Genomic DNA, 18,841 nt, shown 5'->3' with positions numbered 1-18,841 from the left:
CAAGTTAAGCGCCGAACTACTTGCCGTGTCGGTGCTATGAAATAGGGGTGTGTTTCGAACCGGAAAATCAGCAATGCAGCCTACAGAACCTCTGTTAGGGCTCGTAATTCGAGCGAAAAGGGATACAGAAATGAAGACCCAAGATAAGGAACGAGTTTCAAAGCACCCCTGGTCCTGACACCATGAATGGCAGGGTCACGTTTGGACACTCATTAAGGCGGGTTTGATTTTGTTTGTGTACCCTCTTTCTCTCGTGATGGGAGCCCTGACCGAAGTCCTTGAAGCTAATCAACTGACATTCCGGTTCGAAACACATCACTACTATGCAGGGAAAGGCGAGAGTCGTTCGCCAACGATCAAAAATATTTCTATTTTAATGACGATAACTCGCAAACGTTTCAACCGATGGTAATACTGTAAGCTAAGTTGTTCCAGTGTGTATTCACTAGACCTGTACATCGAAACCGACAGGGCCTCCGAATCCGATCCGAAGTGAATTTTTGCAATCCGAATCCGAGAATTTTTCCCCAATCCAACCCAATCTGAATCCGAAAATGTCTGCTCAAACCAAATCCGAATCCAAGAGCTTTGCCCAATCCGAACGAATCCAAATCCGAAATTTGTCTCGGATCCGAATTTGAATCCGAATCCGAGATATATTTGCTTAATCCGATTCGATGCTCAACTCTAGTACTCACCCACCCATGTGTTTACTTCTCAGCTGCATGGTTTTACCAAGTCTAGTTCTCCGCTATAAAATTTGAACAATTTAGCGTTAAATAGACGGTTACCCTAAGAGGAGAGCTACTTTAGACATTTAACAAGTGATTGATTGGCCTCCTATGCAAAATGCCTTCATTAATGAATTTCGTTATTCTATTTTAAGATCTCGTCGTCCCCTCAAGAAACATCTTGCTCTTTGGCATTGGGTTGCAATGAAGTTGGTTCCTCCAATCTCCCACAACTATTTGAGACCAATGAAGGTTTTAACGATAGGTTAAAACAGGCCGTAAATTTGGGTCAAGGTGAAACAACTGACTCCATCGAAGAGGGTAGGGATAAACTGTGGAATCGTGAATTTCCGCCCGACCGGCAAAATATATCACAATCGAGGTTTATTCCCGAGGAATTCTTGGAAAACATTCCAGACATTCCCAAAGAATTCAAACATTCCTTCCGAACAGTTAAACATGTTGTTTCTGCATGTGAGAAAGTCTCTAAACTGATTGCGAAAGAAGAGAAGAACGGTGACCCCACAGATTTACTCCCTAAGAAGATGAAATGGGCTCAATCTTTGCTTGATGTTTGGCAATTGGAGCATCATGATCAGACAATTGTTCGAGAGGAGCTTTGGAAAGAAGAAGATTGGCTGGGCACTCTGACTGCTCCATTGTTCAAGGACAGGGACGAGCCCAATTCCTTGTGGTACAGGCTTCAAAGCCATTTAAGAGAAGCGCCAAGCCTGGACATCCCATCATTCCTCAAAGATTTGAATTCCCACGTGAGCATCAATGGTCAACATTCCAAGGTCCAAAATTCGAAAAGGATCACTAAAAGAAGCAAGATCTTGACGAGCTTCTTGGATTCAAGTACACTTTTCCTAGCCACCTTTTTTACGGGAAAAGTTTTGGGTCTGACTGGTCCTCAAAGTGAACCCATGGTTCAAAAACACGGCACTCTGTTGGGCAATCTCTTTGAGGAGAACGTATTCCACGCTCTCAAGGATACTATATCAAAGCGTCCAAGGTGGATCACCGTCTTTTGTGGTTTGGTTGTCTTGGGAAATAAGCAAGGCAAGAACGAGTTTGATTTTCTAATCATTTTGGGTCAAGTGATGAAAATCATCTATGTTGAATGCAAGTACACTCTGAGGGATTACATCGCCATGAAAATCAAGAAGCAATCCAACAACGCTTTCGAGTATCTTCAGTTTTATTTGCCTGTGACAAAAGGCTGGGAATTCCTAACTTGGGCTTGTTTTGAGGAGAGAGCTTCTGCCCCCATTTGCTCGAAATGCCGACCATTTTTGGTCCCGATTTCAGACCTTGAAACATCCTTCAACAAGATTCTAAATGAACGTGAAAGCAATGCAATTGAAAACGGGACCAGCAAAAAGGACTACGAAGACCTGGTCAAGACCTATCTCTTTCACGCTTTGGCCAATAAACAGGTTTTTGAGGGAAGCCAAGTGGCCAAGCACCAATTGAAGATGGTGGACTTCCCTAGCCAGTCCATCATCTTATGAAACCTTCATCAACTGACGATTCTTCATAAAGACCCTCATAGAATGATCATACAGAGAGAAGATTACTTTGGGACCGGGAAAACTGAGGTCTTGAAGGCCAAAGCAACCAGGTTGTCAAAAGATCCAAATAATTTCGTGGCATTCTTGGTGGCAAGGCCGTATCCCATGGCAAGGTAAGGACAACATACGATACACTATTATATTATTCATTCATAGTCATTGGCCGTACTGTTAAAGCAAATACAGGGTTGTCCAGATACTTTGGGGCAATATTCTGGAAACGTCTTATTATTGGATTGTTTCTTTGCTGAAAACACCTATATAGGCCCATTGAATTCTGAACTTTGTCCATGTATCAGTAACAGTCATGCAACCATACGTATTAGTTCCTATGACATGACAAGGCATTACAAACTTGACCAAGGTTACAAGTATCTAGTTTCTTGTGCTTTATTGTGAGGCCACTTTTCAATGGCTTTGTCTTATTGCATCGTTGTGACTGGGAGAGGTCAAAAAACCCTGTCTTTCCCCACATTGAAGGATGTTTTTACTTAAGTAGTGAATGTGTGACTTCCATTACAAAATGTCCAATGGTGAAGTCGAGATCCTCATTGCTCATCTAACATCTCTTAATTTAACCCTGACTACCAGTGATGTTGGAAACTTGCGATCCCAGTTTTCGCAAGATTTTCGCATATTTTGGGTTTCGTCACATGTTTCAGCATTTCTAGCCATTTTCTCATTTTTGCACCACCGCATACCTTTGAAGCAAGCGATTTGTACATTTGAGTGCTTTTCACACGTCTCCTCTGCCGGCCATAAATGACAGCAAGGAATTCCATTTCTCTGGACTTCATGTATGGTCTTGACTGTGACACGATGCCTGAGGTGGGTTCTTTGAATCGCGTCCAATTTATTTGACACATGAATTAGTGCATGAATTAGTTCGTGGCCACACTTTTGCGGTCTTTAAATCATGTCTAAATTTGATCGCGACTGATTCATGGACTATTAGATGGCTAAACTAGCAAGAATGGACCTAGAGTAATTCGCCGTTAGCTAGACATGAATAAGCCGGTATTCAAAGAACGCGAAAATATTGTGAACCAACTCACCCCTAACTAACAGTGCACTAGTCTATGAATTAGTCAATAAACCGGCCTCTGGAAGCACCCTTGCTTACAAATACACTGCGGACTTGAGTGGGAAAGGAGGTACTAGGTGCAGAAAAACGATGTCCACACCTCGACGCTTTTCTGCCGACTGTGCTCCAGACCAGTCAAGAGGGAGATCGTCCCTCTTTGGTCGGCCAGTATGCCGGGACCAAAAGCAAAGCCGACACGCCACGCTGTCTGAAGAGGGAAATATTGGACTCGAGCAACAGGTTCTCCAACCATCTGGTCAAAGAGGCTGCGCCTAATGGAGGCCCACATCCCCGACCACTTGATTGTAGACCGGAACATCATCATATATTTTTCTCTTTCCGGGATATATTTCGCTCTCTTTGCTGCCTAAATATTCGCATATTTTGGCCGAAATTTTCGCAAGTCTCCAACATCTCTATTGAATACCGTCTACAGGCCACCTTCTTTCTCTCCGGTTAGATTATTGTTCATCCGAGACGAACTAGCCAAGGCAACCAACCTCCTCGCGACAAATCATGCAATGTGATTTCAATTTCCAGAAAACAGTAGTTGAGTGCCATCTAGCCCCCTTGGTTACAAACCTTGAGGATTTCATGTTTGAGAGTAACCTGTCCAATGATGTGGGCACCGCCACAATGGGTCATAAATGTACTAGATCTAGAACGTACTTGCCAGTGATCCGGATTTGATTTCGACTGTTCAAGTAACGCCGAATAACCTTCCCAATCATAGCATTCTGGAAATATATACCACAATTCAGGAAAAGAAGAATCTCATATTCTAAGAAAAAGTCTCAAAAACTGGACTTGTCAAGTATTGCTTTCATGAAGAATGCTGACTGGGCCTTGATATAGAATCCTCAGACCTTGTTTCCAATTTGGAACAGGAGCCTAATATTGACGATACTTTGACATTGCTCATAAGCTCACTTAAAGACGCAGTGCCCTAGAAAGAGTACCTCTTTTGGCAAATAAAGATAATCAAGTGATTATTCCGAAAAAGAGACCAAGACTCTTCAAGAAATGGGTGTCACTGGCAAAGAGGCTGGAGTCCCTGGATGATGAGTCAATCATATCACAAAACGTTATGAAGAAGATTATTGACATTTAAAAAACAAACGAGCTGGAAAAGGACTAGTTGTGGAAAGAGACGAAAGTTGTTCAGGATGTTTAAATCAACCCAAAAGCGATTTACTTATATGCCAACTCCAATCGAAAGGCCAATCCAGAATAAGTAATGCTGCACTAATTTTTACCTCGGGTATTCGTTTTTCAATACGTAGGTAATGGGTATTTCGTCCAGGGTATGAGTATGTTATGGTGAGTTGACTACTGGCTCTCTAGAAGACTTCCAATTATTAGATTAAGGAAGAGCGAATTACGTACTTTTAACCTGCCAAGTCCCTTTGGCTTTCTGTTTCAGGACTCCTGAACTTCTATTGACAAAATATTTGCGATTCCAATTCAAATCCCCAGAGCGAGATTATTGCAAGAGGATCAGAGTGGAGGAAATTTGGGAAGACGGTGCCCCAAACAAAGAGAATGTTATTGATTTACTCGGAAAAATGTTTCCGGAATTTCAAAATGATGATGGCACTTTCAAAATGCACGTTTTTGTTGACGAGGCTTCTTCGCAAAACGCACAGTCAATTGAAGATATCTTGGCCAAGATTCCCAAAGATTCAGGCAATTTCGTTTGGATTGTGGAAAGAGACAAGCAATTTTCAGAGGAGGAGTTGATGAAATCTCTCCCTTCATCATATCGTCCACCAACGTTATCAAAAAGGTATGTGCAAGTTTTGGGAAGAAAATTGGGCCAATAATTCATTCCGATAGAGTATGGGAATCTCAGGTACCAGCCCAAACTAAAACTGACGAATATTTTCTTTTGTCGAAAAGCGCAATCTTTTTTAAGATTAAAATAACGTGTTTTTTTGGAAGTCATTCAAGTAATCAGAGGGGAAAAGGGACGCAGCCAGTAGTGAGCATTGCATCAAATAACACAGTTACGTTAGCAAAGTTTTACCTCCATGTATTCGCCCTCTCTTAGGCTATTTAACCCTAAGACTGAGAGTGTGTACCTTAAGTGGTATGTGGTACCCTAGAACCTGCTGAGCATATCTGAAGTTTAGGGCACTCCTGTACATGATTCAAAAACAGCAACTCTTCACGTCAGGTTAGCATGTGCACAGACAACATTTTGCTTCAAAGCTCAACAGCATTGAGCAACAGGGCTTTAAACGCTGCCAGTAACGCTTTGCTTTTCAGCAAAAGTAACGACATCGTTGGAGGGGGGGTGTTTTTTGAGCCCCCATGTTACCGTTATTTTCTTCTTATTTAAACGAGGGAAAGAATAAATTTATAAGAGTTTCCTCCCCGAATTTTTTTAAGTTCCGTCCCAAATGCAGTGACTTATTTGCTACTGATAGGATCAAATAGATAACCACGGGAGGTTGCAACATGGAAAATCAATTAACATTTTTTGTAGCATATTACGTTACAAGTTACATGACGGATGTGATCCTGATTGTCCTTTCGTCAAATCAGTAGACTACTTGGCTTACGCTATTTTTTTTTTCAAACCATGAAAATAAATAAAAAAAATACTTGTCGAAATGTTTAGTAACAATGCAAAAAGATGAAAATGAAGCAACCCTTAATCCTCGACCCCTCGTATTCATGTACCATTGTCCACTCGTATATTCGTCACTTATTTCTTGCCATATTTACTTAACTCACCCTGGGGAATGACCACAGGTTCGCCGCCCATTTGAGTTATTAAAGAGCTAGCCCGGGATCAAACCAGGCACAGCAGACAGCAGGGAAGCGAAGGCTCTACCAATACGCTATGGCTGCTAAATAAGCATATTTTTATTCAAGTATAAGACATAAAAAGCATTTGATAACACGCACACTTGCACTGCACATTCAGAACTTTTCCCGCTTGTGTAATGCCCCTCTTAAGGTTTCAGGGCGATTGTGAGATTGAAGAGGGACTCGTTATGAATTTGCGGAATACCCAAGAAATCCAGAAAACAATTCCACTCATTCAAGAAAATAGAGATACCAACAATTCCGAAGTTGACACAATGTTATTGGCAGAAAACCTCATTTCGGTTTTGAAAACAGAACGCGATGCGAAGCAAATTCTTGTCATTCTCCGGAATCGAAATGATCCAATGATAGTGGAAAAGATGAAGATGGTCGAAGACGTCAAATTTTATGGAATTTCTTACGTAAGTATATTCGTTGGTAAATTTTAGCGTTCAACTATTTCATCAGGGGGAGAGCGTTCCCTGTCTTTTAGCTTATTACGTCATTTGTGGCCGTGGTTCATTTTACTTGAAACTTGCATTTTTCTTCCGGTTTTCATGCTTTTGCGTGATTTTTTTTGCTGACTTCCTTACCGCTACTGTGAATGTTATTATTCCCCTTGTTTTTACATTTTAGCTCGAATAATTCAAGTTTAAAAGTAATCTAAGTTGAACGTAATTGTCTTGGCACGTTTCACGTTTACCCAAGTCGGAGATATGCCGTGCAACAAAATCAATCGTCACTTCATTTTCACGCATGATGTCTTACATAGTATGTATTAATCGATTAATCGAGTGATCGGAACTTGATGGCATCAAAGAAACCCGTCTTATTCTGATCGTCATGTAAGCACGTCTGTTTTTTATCCATAAACTCCAATTGCCACATCAATTGACATGCCTCACACGGTGATTAAAATGTTGTTAACTAACTTTCAAATATGCTCCCAAGTCTTTTAAAGTGAGGTTTTTATGTCAGTAAAGCAAGAAGTTCAATTTTTGTTCTATACAAGAAGTCAAAATAATATAATACTCCTAATAAAATATTAGGTAACTTCCTATTTAGGTAACTATCCTATTTAAAATGCATGTTTTAGATAATTTTTTTATGAACCTGCTTCATTTACCTAGGTGTGCAGTTCATTGCAATTTCATGAAAACCAATGCCATTTTAATAAAACGCTAATGATCAAATATGCACGAAGCTTTTTGTCACGCTTCAAATTGGAAAACCTAACCGCTAAATAGAATACCGCAATTTTTTTTTCAGCAAACAATAATGTAATATTTCTAGAAGGAATTTTGAACAATCCTCTTTTTGTATTTGGGGTGCTAGGGTCGGAAGGGTAAACCTCACCCGGCCAGCGAAGCTAGCCATCACACATTGTCCTTATATTGTTACAATGGCAATGTCATAGTCCGTTTCAGATTGGCTCTCCATTTGTGGGCGTGGTTAGCGTCTAAAAGTTTCTTTGAGAAAGGTCGGTGAGGAGAATCTAACTGGGACCTCTCTCATGCTAGAAAATTGCGTTAACCCCTACCCCACGTCTCCTCCCATTCAACATAGAAACTGGAACATTCAACTTGCAAGAGCTAAGTAGGTGATTTTTATATGTCCATGATATTTCTCCCGAAAGTGCAACAAAAATATTTGAAGATGGTAAGTGTCATTTTATACTTTTTTGATCGACAAATGACTTATTTTACAAAACAGAAATTGAACTTCTTGATTTATTGATGATAAAAACTACCTTGAAAAGTCTTTTGAGCATAGCTGAAAGCTACTTCAGAGATATACCCGTTGTATTCCGAAATAAGTGAGAGGCCCGCCGTCCTTTGCCATTGTTCAACAACACGTTCACTGGCCTTACCTTTAGTTGCGCTTGCTGAGCATGTGAGGTAACAATTCTATTTTTGATACAAATAAAGTATCGAGATCAAGTGAGTGCAAGAAATGCAAGTTATTTAACAAGAACAATCTCTTTCATTTGGGGTGAGAAGCTTCTTTGAAAACTGCAAGATATCACTTACGTAAGGAAAAGAAGAAACGTATTACCTCATAATTCAGGGAAAGAGATGTCGTGATTATTTTGTTCCAAGGGCTTGTTTAGTCAAATGGTACATTTCTTTAAAAAAAACAAAAATATGAAGATCCAAAGTGTGCTTGATTCAGAACAGACCACCGCGGGAATAAAGGGTTTATAACGTAGAATTAATAGGAAGTTCAGTATCTTCATTCAAAAACATTTCTTCTCAGCCATAATACAGCCATAATATCTTTATTTAATTTAAGATAGAAAGCAAGAATGTAAATCTACTCTCCAATTGAGGGCCAAAGGTCCCAAGATTTTATACTTAATATATAGCAGTTTATTTTCATCGTGATTTTATTTGCTTTTAATTTACAGAAAAACGTTGACAATTGTTCTGATGCAGATTTGGAACAATTTTTCGATGCTCCAAACCAAGAAAAACGACAAATTTTGGTAACTTTCGAAAATTTTGTCGAAGGATTAGAGGCCGAAATGGTTCTATTTCCGGAATTTCACGATTTTCAAGCGGATTCCACCCTTTTTCGTGCTAGAACTAAGCTAAGAACTGGAGCAATGCAAGAATTCACTCATCCAGCGCTTCAAAAACAACATTCAGTACCCAGAACCAAGGTAAAGACTATTTGAAAGACATCTAGAGAGAAAACTATGACTTTGATCCTGCATGCCATCCGAAAAAAACTGAACATTGGCCTCTGCATCGTGCATGTGCGGACAAATAATCTTGAAGTGCTCAGAGCAAAGTATTGGGCTCTGCCATTTTAACCCTTCTTCTGTTCATGAAAAACCAAATATTATGCTTTTGAAGGGCAATAATAGCTGGTCTGAAGATATTCCAAGGTTAATATGAATAGGATAAGCCAGGGACTCTAAAGAGAGGAAACGACACGGCTTTCCCCTGACCGCCAACTTAAGCCATTGCGTTGAATCAAGACAGTCACTCTAGTTTTAATAAAACAAGATTATCCATGCAACATAGTGCATTTAAGTGCATTTAATTAAATAATGGTCTCCTTGACATACAACTCCGTCCATTTGTCAAATATTTCTGAATTAATTTTGAAAGTCAGAAGAATATATGAAATACTCATGAACATCAAACTAATAAAAAACAATCAAATTGCCTTTCAAATCAGTGAAATATTGCGTAAAACTGGCTCAAAAACACGCATAGATAGAAAATCAATAAGAATCATTTTACTAATTGATGAGGAACTTACACTGACAAAATAAAAACAAATGTATGAAATAGGTTATAAAAGTACATGTACATAAATGTTAACATATTATAATATTTGTGATGGACAATTGATAATTTTGTCTTAATCCACACATTTGACAAAAAACATCAGGCATTGGTGAAAAGTGAATCCATTACCTTTTAGTAGAGTTTAATCTTCTACTTATTAGGAAGTTTGCATGAAAGGTAGGCATTATTTAAGGGGCACAGAGTAATACCAAAGTACAGTAAACTATATTTCAATTTGAACTTTGAACTCCAATAAATTTGTGTTTTGCAAAAGCATCCAAAATAGTGTCATATCTATTAAGATATATTATTCCATGATTATAAAGCATCAAAATGAGTTTAAAGAACATGATGTAGCTCAGAGCTACGATATGTCTACATTTGGATTGAGGGCTATCCCTAGAGTGAGAACCATATTTTCATAATAAGTCCACCAAATTGCTTGAAAATTGGTCAAGATGTTTCTGACATCATTTTCTTCAAATGATATTATTAGCAAAAAAGTATTGACTGATTGTGTTTAGAGCAAATTCTTGCTCTATCATGAAAACCCAACTAGCACTTTTCAGTTATTGTACTTTAAGACATGTTAAAAGTCATTTTAAGTATATTTACATGGTTGGTTTGATGCACATACAATCAATGGTTACGAGAATTATGTTTGTCACATATTTTGTCCAATACTTAAGCCAATAATTGACATTGAAAAATTTCAGCAGCAAAAGTTTAGGCCTTACTTGGCGGGAAAGGTTTGGTGATCACAAAAAAGTGGCGTTTCCTTGCTTTAGTGTCCTTGGATAAGCTCACGGAGGTTGCTGTTTACCCTGTTCACCCCTTTTGCTTCCCAGCGCCCCCTTTTGACTTACGTTGTGATGTGCCAAGGGTTTGGCTGTGACATAAGTTAATTGCAATTGTGTTGTAATTTTCACAGCTGCTATACGAGGAAATTGAAGGATAGTGCTAGAGACGGTTAAAAAGAACAAATCTTAAGCTTTTTTTGAAACAGAAGTTCAGCTTTTGGTGGAAGAAGTTGTGTCATTTTCACGTTTTATACATCACTACGTGTCCGAAAGATGGCGCTTGGGCGAGAAGGGGTACAAAAAAAAACAAAAAAAAACTGAGGCTGCGATCGTACCTTATTGGCAAAAATTGTGGTCTTTGCCTACACTCCAATATCCTTCACAACCCATGGACTTTCAAGTTCAATGTCGTTCAATCATCATTTCCTGTTGTACTTTTCTTAGAGTGGAGTTGTCATTGGGCTCACTGGATGAAAAGGTCTTTCCTCCAAATATTTGGCATTCACGTTTATTTTTAAATTGCTGCTGACTTATTTTCAATACTTTGATTGGATATTTGCCTGAATTTTCGTTATATTTGTTTCATCCGCTCTGATTGATCATTCGAACTTTTGACGGCAATTTTGAATGGCACAGTCGTAATTATATTGCTGTGGCGACCCTGCTCGTAATCGCCTTGAAATAGCTTCCCCTACTCCTTCATTTGTAGACCTCAAAAAAAAGTTACCCTCCAGCTGAATTATTTTCCTTTAGATGGAGGAAAGCGAAAAACCGTTGAGAAAAATGCGAAAAATTTGGACAACTTCTAAAAAAGAGTTAAAAAAGATACGAAAAAGTTGAGCAAGTATGAAAAAAGATTGTGGAAAAACGAAAAAGTTTATTAATTTGCAAAACGTTGCTACCATGGCCAAAAGGACTATCAAGTCTTGTCTCTTGCCTTTTTCTGTTACAAATTCCTTCAAAAACAACTACATTTACTTGGTTGTTCATTGAGTTTCTTCATGGCATTGACAAGATATTAGAACCTTTTTTAAACTGCTTGGCATTAGGACACTTTAATTATTAATTGCTTTTACAGTACAGTGTGCCATTGATTCTTTTTGAGAGTCTACTGTTATTGCTTAGGGCGCTTGTGTTCACTAGTTGATTTTGGTTTTTAGTTGGATAATACCCAAGATGGCACGAATGTTTTACTTAACTGCAACTCCATTTTTCCGGACTTTCCCAAAAACAAAAAGAGAGTTTAATTTGATATAATTGGTTAACAATTAAATGATCTGGTTCGGGGTTTCATTCTTCAACTGATCATGCTAGATGAAAGACAATAAAAACAGTTCCCAAGAAAGAAAAAGAAGTTATGAAGTGCCCAAATGACCTAATGGTTAAAAATATTCAAAAATATCGAAACAGCTAATGAAATTAGAGTTGATTAAAAGTCAAAAAAGCGTCAAAATGGCGAAAAAATTGGATAATTGGAAATATGGCTCAAATTTTACCCACCCCAAAGGTCCATAAGAAGTCAATTTTTTTTCAGGTTTGAACTTGAAGTAATGCATGTACTCTGGTATGTGATATACAGGCATGGTCATCGTGCAAGTCGTGCAACATCGATTGAAACATTGCCCCTGTACTGTTGTATCTTAATGAATAGGAATCTTCTGCTGGGTTTTTCCCCGGAATAAAGACCATTTAAGTTAGCGATTTCATCATGGAAACACGTTGTTCATATAGGCCACATCAGGATCAAACACTTAGAGTAACTTAGGGCCGGCCGTAGTTCGAAATATGGTATAGTAACATAAGAAGCTTGGACCTTATCAGTGAAAGGTGAGTTATTTTTTCTCATTTATTGGCGGGGCGGGGTGGATCATCTCAAAAGTTCTTCATATTGTCAGAAAGCTTCTTCAGCTGACCAAGAACAGGGCTAGGATTCGAATTTAATAGCGTGATATTTTAACACAAAACTTTAGTAATACCCTGAGTATGATTTCGGTCCCAAAGGAAGCAGCCAAGTCCACCTTTTGGACAAGATCTTGGTCTTGAGCTCTTATTTTGAATGAAGTCAATGACTAAAGGTGGGAAAAATACTTGTTTGCCGTTGAGGGTAAATTCTAGAAGGTTACCAAAAGTAGTTGTCCTTGCTGTAGCTTTGCTTTATCAAAGACGTTCAGGAAATATGAAATTTTCTTTTCCGCTCGCGATCCACATCTGTAGAAGAAGTCCGTTTAATTAATCTTGTTTGGCTCTAAGAACATTTAAAAGAATTCGTTCTGTAGTAATCTAACGTCGTTCGCATTCACTTGTGGTTTGACCTGCTAGCACTCTTTCAGTGCGAGTAGTAGACTTCTTTTTCGAAAAATCGAAAAACACATTTCGAATTTCCCGCCCTTTTTACAGGCTCATGGACTCCTGAGGGTACATAATGACTAAATGACATAATAAAGGTTAAGATTTAAAATTAGAAAAAGGATTTGGACGAAGAAAGTCTGAAATTTTAGCATTGATATACCTGTATATGTACGGTTTTTCTTTCAAGCCAAGTCCCTTTTTCCTAAATGAATATTTCAGAGCCCAAGCTTTGTATGCTCAGAAAGAACGAAGACACTTTCGAGTTTAATGAAAGCCCATGATAGTTGAGGGGCGGGGCATTCCACGTCAAGTGGGTACACTTTTTTGACGATATCACGGCAAGTCATCTCCGATTTTGCTAATTTTTTGGCACACTAATTTGTTGACATTGAAAAACGTCACACAAGTTTCAGGTGCCTAGGCCAACCAGGACATATTCTAGGGCCATGTCCATTTTGGGCCATGTCCATTTTGGCCATGTCCATTTTTGGCCATGTCCATTTTGGGCCATGTCCATTTTGGGCCATGTCCATTTTGGGTCATGTCCATTTTGGGTCATGTCCATTTTGGGCCATGTTCATTTTGGGCCATGTCCATTTTGGGCCATGTCCATTTTGGGCCATGTCCATTTTGGGCCATGTCCATTTTGGGCCAAACCACTTGGCCATCGGTGTTTGAACAGCCATAACTCCGACTGTAGTTATCCAATTGAAATGAATTTGACATCAAGATACTCTTGGGCTAATGGATTTTTGAAGAAATTGGATTAAACAAATGTACCAATTGAAATTTGGCGTGTAATGGCCTTATTTGTCCTTTGACCTTTGACCTTTTCAAAAGCATAGTCCGGATTTTCTCAATTTTTGGCGTGTGGATAGTTCTATGTATGTTCTTTATATGTTGCAAAAACAAGAATGGGATCTCCATGGGTTTAGATTTGGCCAAGACTTTTATAAGCGGAGGTCATCTAATTTCACAACTTAGAGGCGCTATCACGCAGCCTTTTGGAGTGATGAAGTCTTGAAACTGTTGCTAAAATCGGCTCTCAATTGGGTTAGAGTAAGTATTCGAATTTGTTCTGAACAACAATGTCAACAATGAACAACAACGCACATGAGCCGGAAACGGCGATACAAAAGACAAAGTTTTGTGAACTATCTATAATGCATGATGATAGTGAAAGATTTTATATACAGTTGGAGCCTATTTTCATTACATTTGTGTTATCCTTTTTTGGATTACGTGTCTACATTTATTCATCAAACAAATTTTTCGAGTATTGATTCAAATGTGTAATCAAACTCAACCTGATTTAACCTTATGTTACCTCCCTGGTCTGACGCATAATGCAGGGATGGAGGCCTGAATGCGTGTTGGAATTTACTAAAGAATTTTGTGTCCGCCCTTTCAGCTATGCCAAATTCGTATCGGTGCATGTTTTTTAATGCCAATATTCTTGTTATTTGATGTTTCAACAACACTTTCAATTTTTACTCCACTCTCAATTCCATTAAACTTGACATTTTTAAACGAAGGAAATGAATACGAATGAAATTACATTTACCTCTACCTTAAGTTGAAGCTTGGCAAATGGTAGTTTATCGAAATGTATGCATCACTTTTGCCAATCCAGGCCTAAGGTTGCATCAATTGTGAATCTGAACCTTCCGAACCAGCTGAATTATCATTTTTCACGGTCGTAGAGACAATGGAATTTAAAAAAATCTTACACCAGATTTATTTTCTTTCTGAATTCAACAATAATGAAGTAAATACATAACACAGGAAAAACCGCCTTGGGGGTGAACTGAAGAATCACAGTACAATGGAAGCGACGTTTTGGCACCAAAAATTTCATCCGCGTACTCTTCTATTATTCGGACATTTAGGCAAGCGCTGGTACCAGCAAACAAACTTACCTGCCAATGCCAGTGATGCAGGTTTGGCGTTTTCAAACTGGTTTTAACGAAACTGACCTTTCCTCGAATAGCAATGGGAAAGAAGGGTCAGCTTCTTAAGAACGTGTTTGAAGCCCCAAACTTGCATCACTGAGATTGGTACCATCAAACAAGCAAACCTGCCAGAGCTTGCCTAAACGTCCCCAAAGTGGCTCTATAACCCCCTTACGCTGCACGAAATATGTTCTACCTTCTGCACTCGAGAGGGCGTTTTGTCATTCAGCCTCTACCAAATAAAGGGCTGATTGGGCCAATTCGTTGTTATTGAATTATAATGCGTTTGTGTTGTTTTTTACTAATTCTATCAAAATCTTATTTTCAATAAGTGCGTCAGGTCACATAATGTCCGGAAAAGAAATTGCGTTCAAGGCAAGGTTTAGGTAGCATTCTACCGTACCACTTCCCGTTTGCTTTGGGCCGTGTGACGTTGCAAATAAGGGTCCGTACTCAGGACTTCATCACTCCAAAAGGTTGCGTGATAGCGCCTCTAAGTTGTGAAATTAGATGACCTACGCTTCTAAAATTCTTGGCCAAATCTAAACCCATGGAGATCCCATTTTTGTTTTTGCAACATAAAAAGAACATACATAGAACTATCCACACGCCAAAAATTGAGAAAACACGGACTATGTTTTTGAAAAGGTCAAAAGTCAAAGGACAAATAAGGCCATTACACGCCAAATTTCAATTGGTACATTTGTTTAATCTAATTTTGTCAAAAAGTCATTGTCCCAGGAGTATTTTGATATCAAATTCATTTCAATTGGATAACTACAGCAGGAGTTATGGCTGTTCAAACACCGATGGCCAAGTGGTTTGGCCCAAAATGGACATGGCTCTAGAATAGGCCATATTGATCCCATGGGGCAAAAAACTTTGAAGCGAATCTATTTTAACCTAGGCATTGGCCGTGGGAAATTTCATGAGATTCTGAGACAAAGTGCCGTGAGGGTGTACCCACTTTACGTGGAATGCCCCGGGTCTAATGTACCCAAATGAGGGCGTCATAGTACCTCAGAGGGCGTGGGTTCAAATCCTGCCTTTGGAAGTCACCCCTATATGGGAGAAGATGTGGTGCAGTTGCTCAGAAAGATTTCTTGGATGTGAGAGCTTCCCAGTTCGATTCTCCTCGCCAACCTTTCTCATGCAGACTATTAGACACTAACCACGCCCACAGATGGAGAACTAAACTGACTTGAACATGACACTGCCTATCGATAAATAGTATAAGGACGTTGTTGTTGATGGCTTGGCTTTGCTGGCCGGGCGAGACTCAACCCGGCGACCCCAGTAACCCAATACACCTTCACCTAAGTATTTCAATCCATTTTCGGGAATTTTTTGAAAGGTCGAAAAATGGCCCTTTTTGTTTCAACTTTTCGACTTTGTTCTTTTCGAAAAAAAGTCTAGATAAGCCCTGTCATATTTATCAGTTGCTGGAATAAGACATATTTTAAGGTGAAGTTAGTACCCTTTTCTTTAATTTTCATTAGGTGTTGTGCTTCCTTTTGCTGCATACACCTTTAAAAAGCTCTCTTTATTTTTCAGGGATTAAATTGTTCTTGACACCATATTCTAATTTCTAACATGGCAAGAATCCAAGAGGCTTCCGTTTGTTCCTGATTGAATACAATCTTTTGAATATAGAAAAAAGAACATACTTTGCACTTATAATTAATGCCTTTTCATTTTCTTGGGTTTAGGTGATCAAAGAAACGAAAATAGGTGTGAACCGTGATTCCGGCTTGTCGAGCTTTGCCAACTTTTCGACTCTAAATTACTCGAAGTTTCGGTACAGCCACGACTCTAAATCAGTTGCTTCATATGCAAGTTATTGGGAGTTCCAAAACTACGATTTGAACAAATGGCGCGAGAAATTGGAACGAGCCTCATCGATCAAACAATACAGCCTAGTGGTCCAAGAATCTCCCAACAAAGACACAAATTATCCACTTCTTCTGTGGTTGGAAATGTCCGATGAATGGTGCTCGTGTTATGCTCTGGACTTAGATGGCCAATTTCCTGGCAACGATCATCATCCTTTGAATTCTCTTACGAATTGGGATACTGCGGAGATCGTGGAGCTTACCTTTCACCATGAAATGCGGGAATGGAAAGTCTGGAAACACATCTTGAAAGCCGAAATCCTCTATTCTCATCGCCTCAACCTTCAACTAAATACCAAGTTCGATTTCCGACGACTGCTTTCGATCTGGTCCCGAATCCGCAAAGAATTCATAAAGAAAGAATTCACTCTTGACACGACCAAATTGAACAACGAATCCTATGATTAAATTCGAAGGGAAATCCTCAAAGACTGTCTTTTTATTAGGTAACTTACTGATCTGAGACATGCAAATACGGTAAACAGCAAAGCCAAGGGTTGTGTCTTTCATTCATTCTCTTATTTCAGACATGACTCTGCCAATAGCAATGTCGTTTCCAAGGCCATTTCCAAAGCTGTTCTGCAATCCTATACGAGCAATCCACAATTTCAGTATTGGAACGAGATTGACCATTTGGTGGATTGGCTTCTTCCAAGATTAAACACGCCTGTGATTAACTTTCTCATTACTTGGCAATTTCCGTATTACGAGTTTAAAGAAACGGTAAGAAGGAAGGAACTTGATCATGTTTTACAAGACCACAAAATTTACATATCCTGAACTTGATAAGTATCGAGCACTCTCATTTCAGACACAGTTTGCCTCAGAACCACAAGAAGTCGCCCAATTACGAAAAGAATTGAAAAAATTGTTTCGCTATCGCAACCATCCATCGAAATTGAATGTTCCATTGCTTTTGTTGCTTTGGGAGAATGACACTTTTTCGCGTTTTCGGGCAAGCCTGAAGAAATACTTTCCCCACTTTGCCGAAGAATCGTGGTATTCTGAATTTGCCTCCACAGAAGAGCAATGCCAAACGAAGCATCAAAATATCATGGAAACGTTGAGCAAAAATTCGATTTATCGCCAATCTGAGAAAGAAGACATCAAACAATTGATTAGGATTCCACGCCAAAGCACAGCAGTTTTTGCGGATGCGCTAATTTTCATGGCCAGTCATGAAAAGCACGCAAACACAGAGGGTGCCCGTCCCCAAGCCAATTTATGTTCAACGTATTCTGCGCTTTAGCTGATTTTATGCAAAATCAACACTAGCTGAAACTGGCGATTCGATTTAAAAAGAAAGACGAAGAATGTGAGAGCTCAACTACACGTTCGAACAAAATTAGGCTTCAAGCTAGCACAGGACAGCTAGGGGGAAATTTACTTAATTTTACAATGAAGTTACCTCACTTTTGAAACTGTAAAAATGCAATACACATACTCGTACTTCACAATGAATTTTACGGTTCTTTCCCACCGGTTGCAGATCAGAACTGGCATAGTATTTTCCGAACTCAAGTATAGTAACCAAACAATGGACAATTGATATTGATTTTCAATATCACAAGAGCATAAGATTTCTTTTCCTTCCCTCAAAAGAGCTCAAATTGTCGCGTAGCAATGTTTAGAACCATTTAAACGTGTTCATTTTTTGAAAACTTAGTTTGGATATTTAAACACCCTACATAAATAAACAATCAATGACGAATTTAAGAGATCAATTAGGCATCAGCAATTCAGCTTATAATTAGTTTCAACAAATTTGCAAGACAACACACATTCTAAAAAGTTATTTGTTTCTTGTATTTCACTAATTGTTCATTATAATAAATAGATAAGTTTACTTTTTATTTTTGCAAAATGTATATCACAAATTCACTTACTACGGAGTTTAAGAAAAATGTTATGGCATTTTGAGCTGTTTTGTCGATCAAATAGCTTTTTGGCACATTATATCATTGCTTTCTCAGTTTTAGGTGTTTTCAAAAGGTACGCTTAATCAGAGTTAAAATACGTGAGGCATTAAAACCAAAGCTGATCCTTCTCATTTTGTGGGCCAGAAAAGTTTTGGATATTTCTGTTAAAACACATCCAGGCATTTTAACCACTGTGCAGAGACGTGAATGAAATGAGGCTACTTTTAGTTCAGTCTTGCTTACTAAAACTGGAGAAAGACATCCACTCAGGGCGAGTCAAATGCATATTTGAAGACTAGCAAAAAGACTTCACAGCAATTTGAATCCAGTAGTTGTGAAGAGCCTTCAAAGAAAATTGGAGTTGATCTAGGGTAGAATTAAGGCCTCCACTGAGACAGATCAGTTGAAAAAGGAGAGTCGAGTAGTT

General features: G+C 38.9%; 1 protein-coding gene across 1 annotated transcript; it reads left to right on the top strand.

Moving 5' to 3' along the window:
- Window positions 1-706: 706 nt before the first annotated feature.
- On the top strand, window positions 707-18,386 carry LOC131892242 (uncharacterized). The gene is made up of 7 exons (XM_059242030.1): window positions 707-2,418; window positions 4,813-5,175; window positions 6,355-6,625; window positions 8,611-8,865; window positions 16,313-16,941; window positions 17,023-17,218; window positions 17,307-18,386. The coding sequence occupies exons 1-5, from the start codon at window positions 2,288-2,290 to the stop codon at window positions 16,901-16,903; spliced, it is 1,611 nt and encodes a 536-aa protein (XP_059098013.1). The 5' UTR covers window positions 707-2,287; the 3' UTR covers window positions 16,904-16,941; window positions 17,023-17,218; window positions 17,307-18,386.
- Window positions 18,387-18,841: the final 455 nt, after the last annotated feature.

This window comes from Tigriopus californicus, chromosome 12 (assembly GCF_007210705.1).
Source record: "Tigriopus californicus strain San Diego chromosome 12, Tcal_SD_v2.1, whole genome shotgun sequence".
NCBI lineage: Eukaryota > Metazoa > Arthropoda > Copepoda > Harpacticoida > Harpacticidae > Tigriopus > Tigriopus californicus.
Note: the sequence above shows the minus strand (reverse complement) of the source record. Positions and strands in the feature narration are given on the sequence as shown.

Coding starts and splice junctions, on each gene's coding strand:
- LOC131892242 (XM_059242030.1), top strand. CDS start 2,288: ATGATCATACAGAGAGAAGATTACTTTGGGACCGGGAAAACTGAGGTC. Junction 5,176..6,354: donor CCACCAACGTTATCAAAAAG/GTATGTGCAAGT, acceptor GCCCCTCTTAAG/GTTTCAGGGCGATTGTGAGA. Junction 8,866..16,312: donor ATTCAGTACCCAGAACCAAG/GTAAAGACTATT, acceptor TCTTGGGTTTAG/GTGATCAAAGAAACGAAAAT.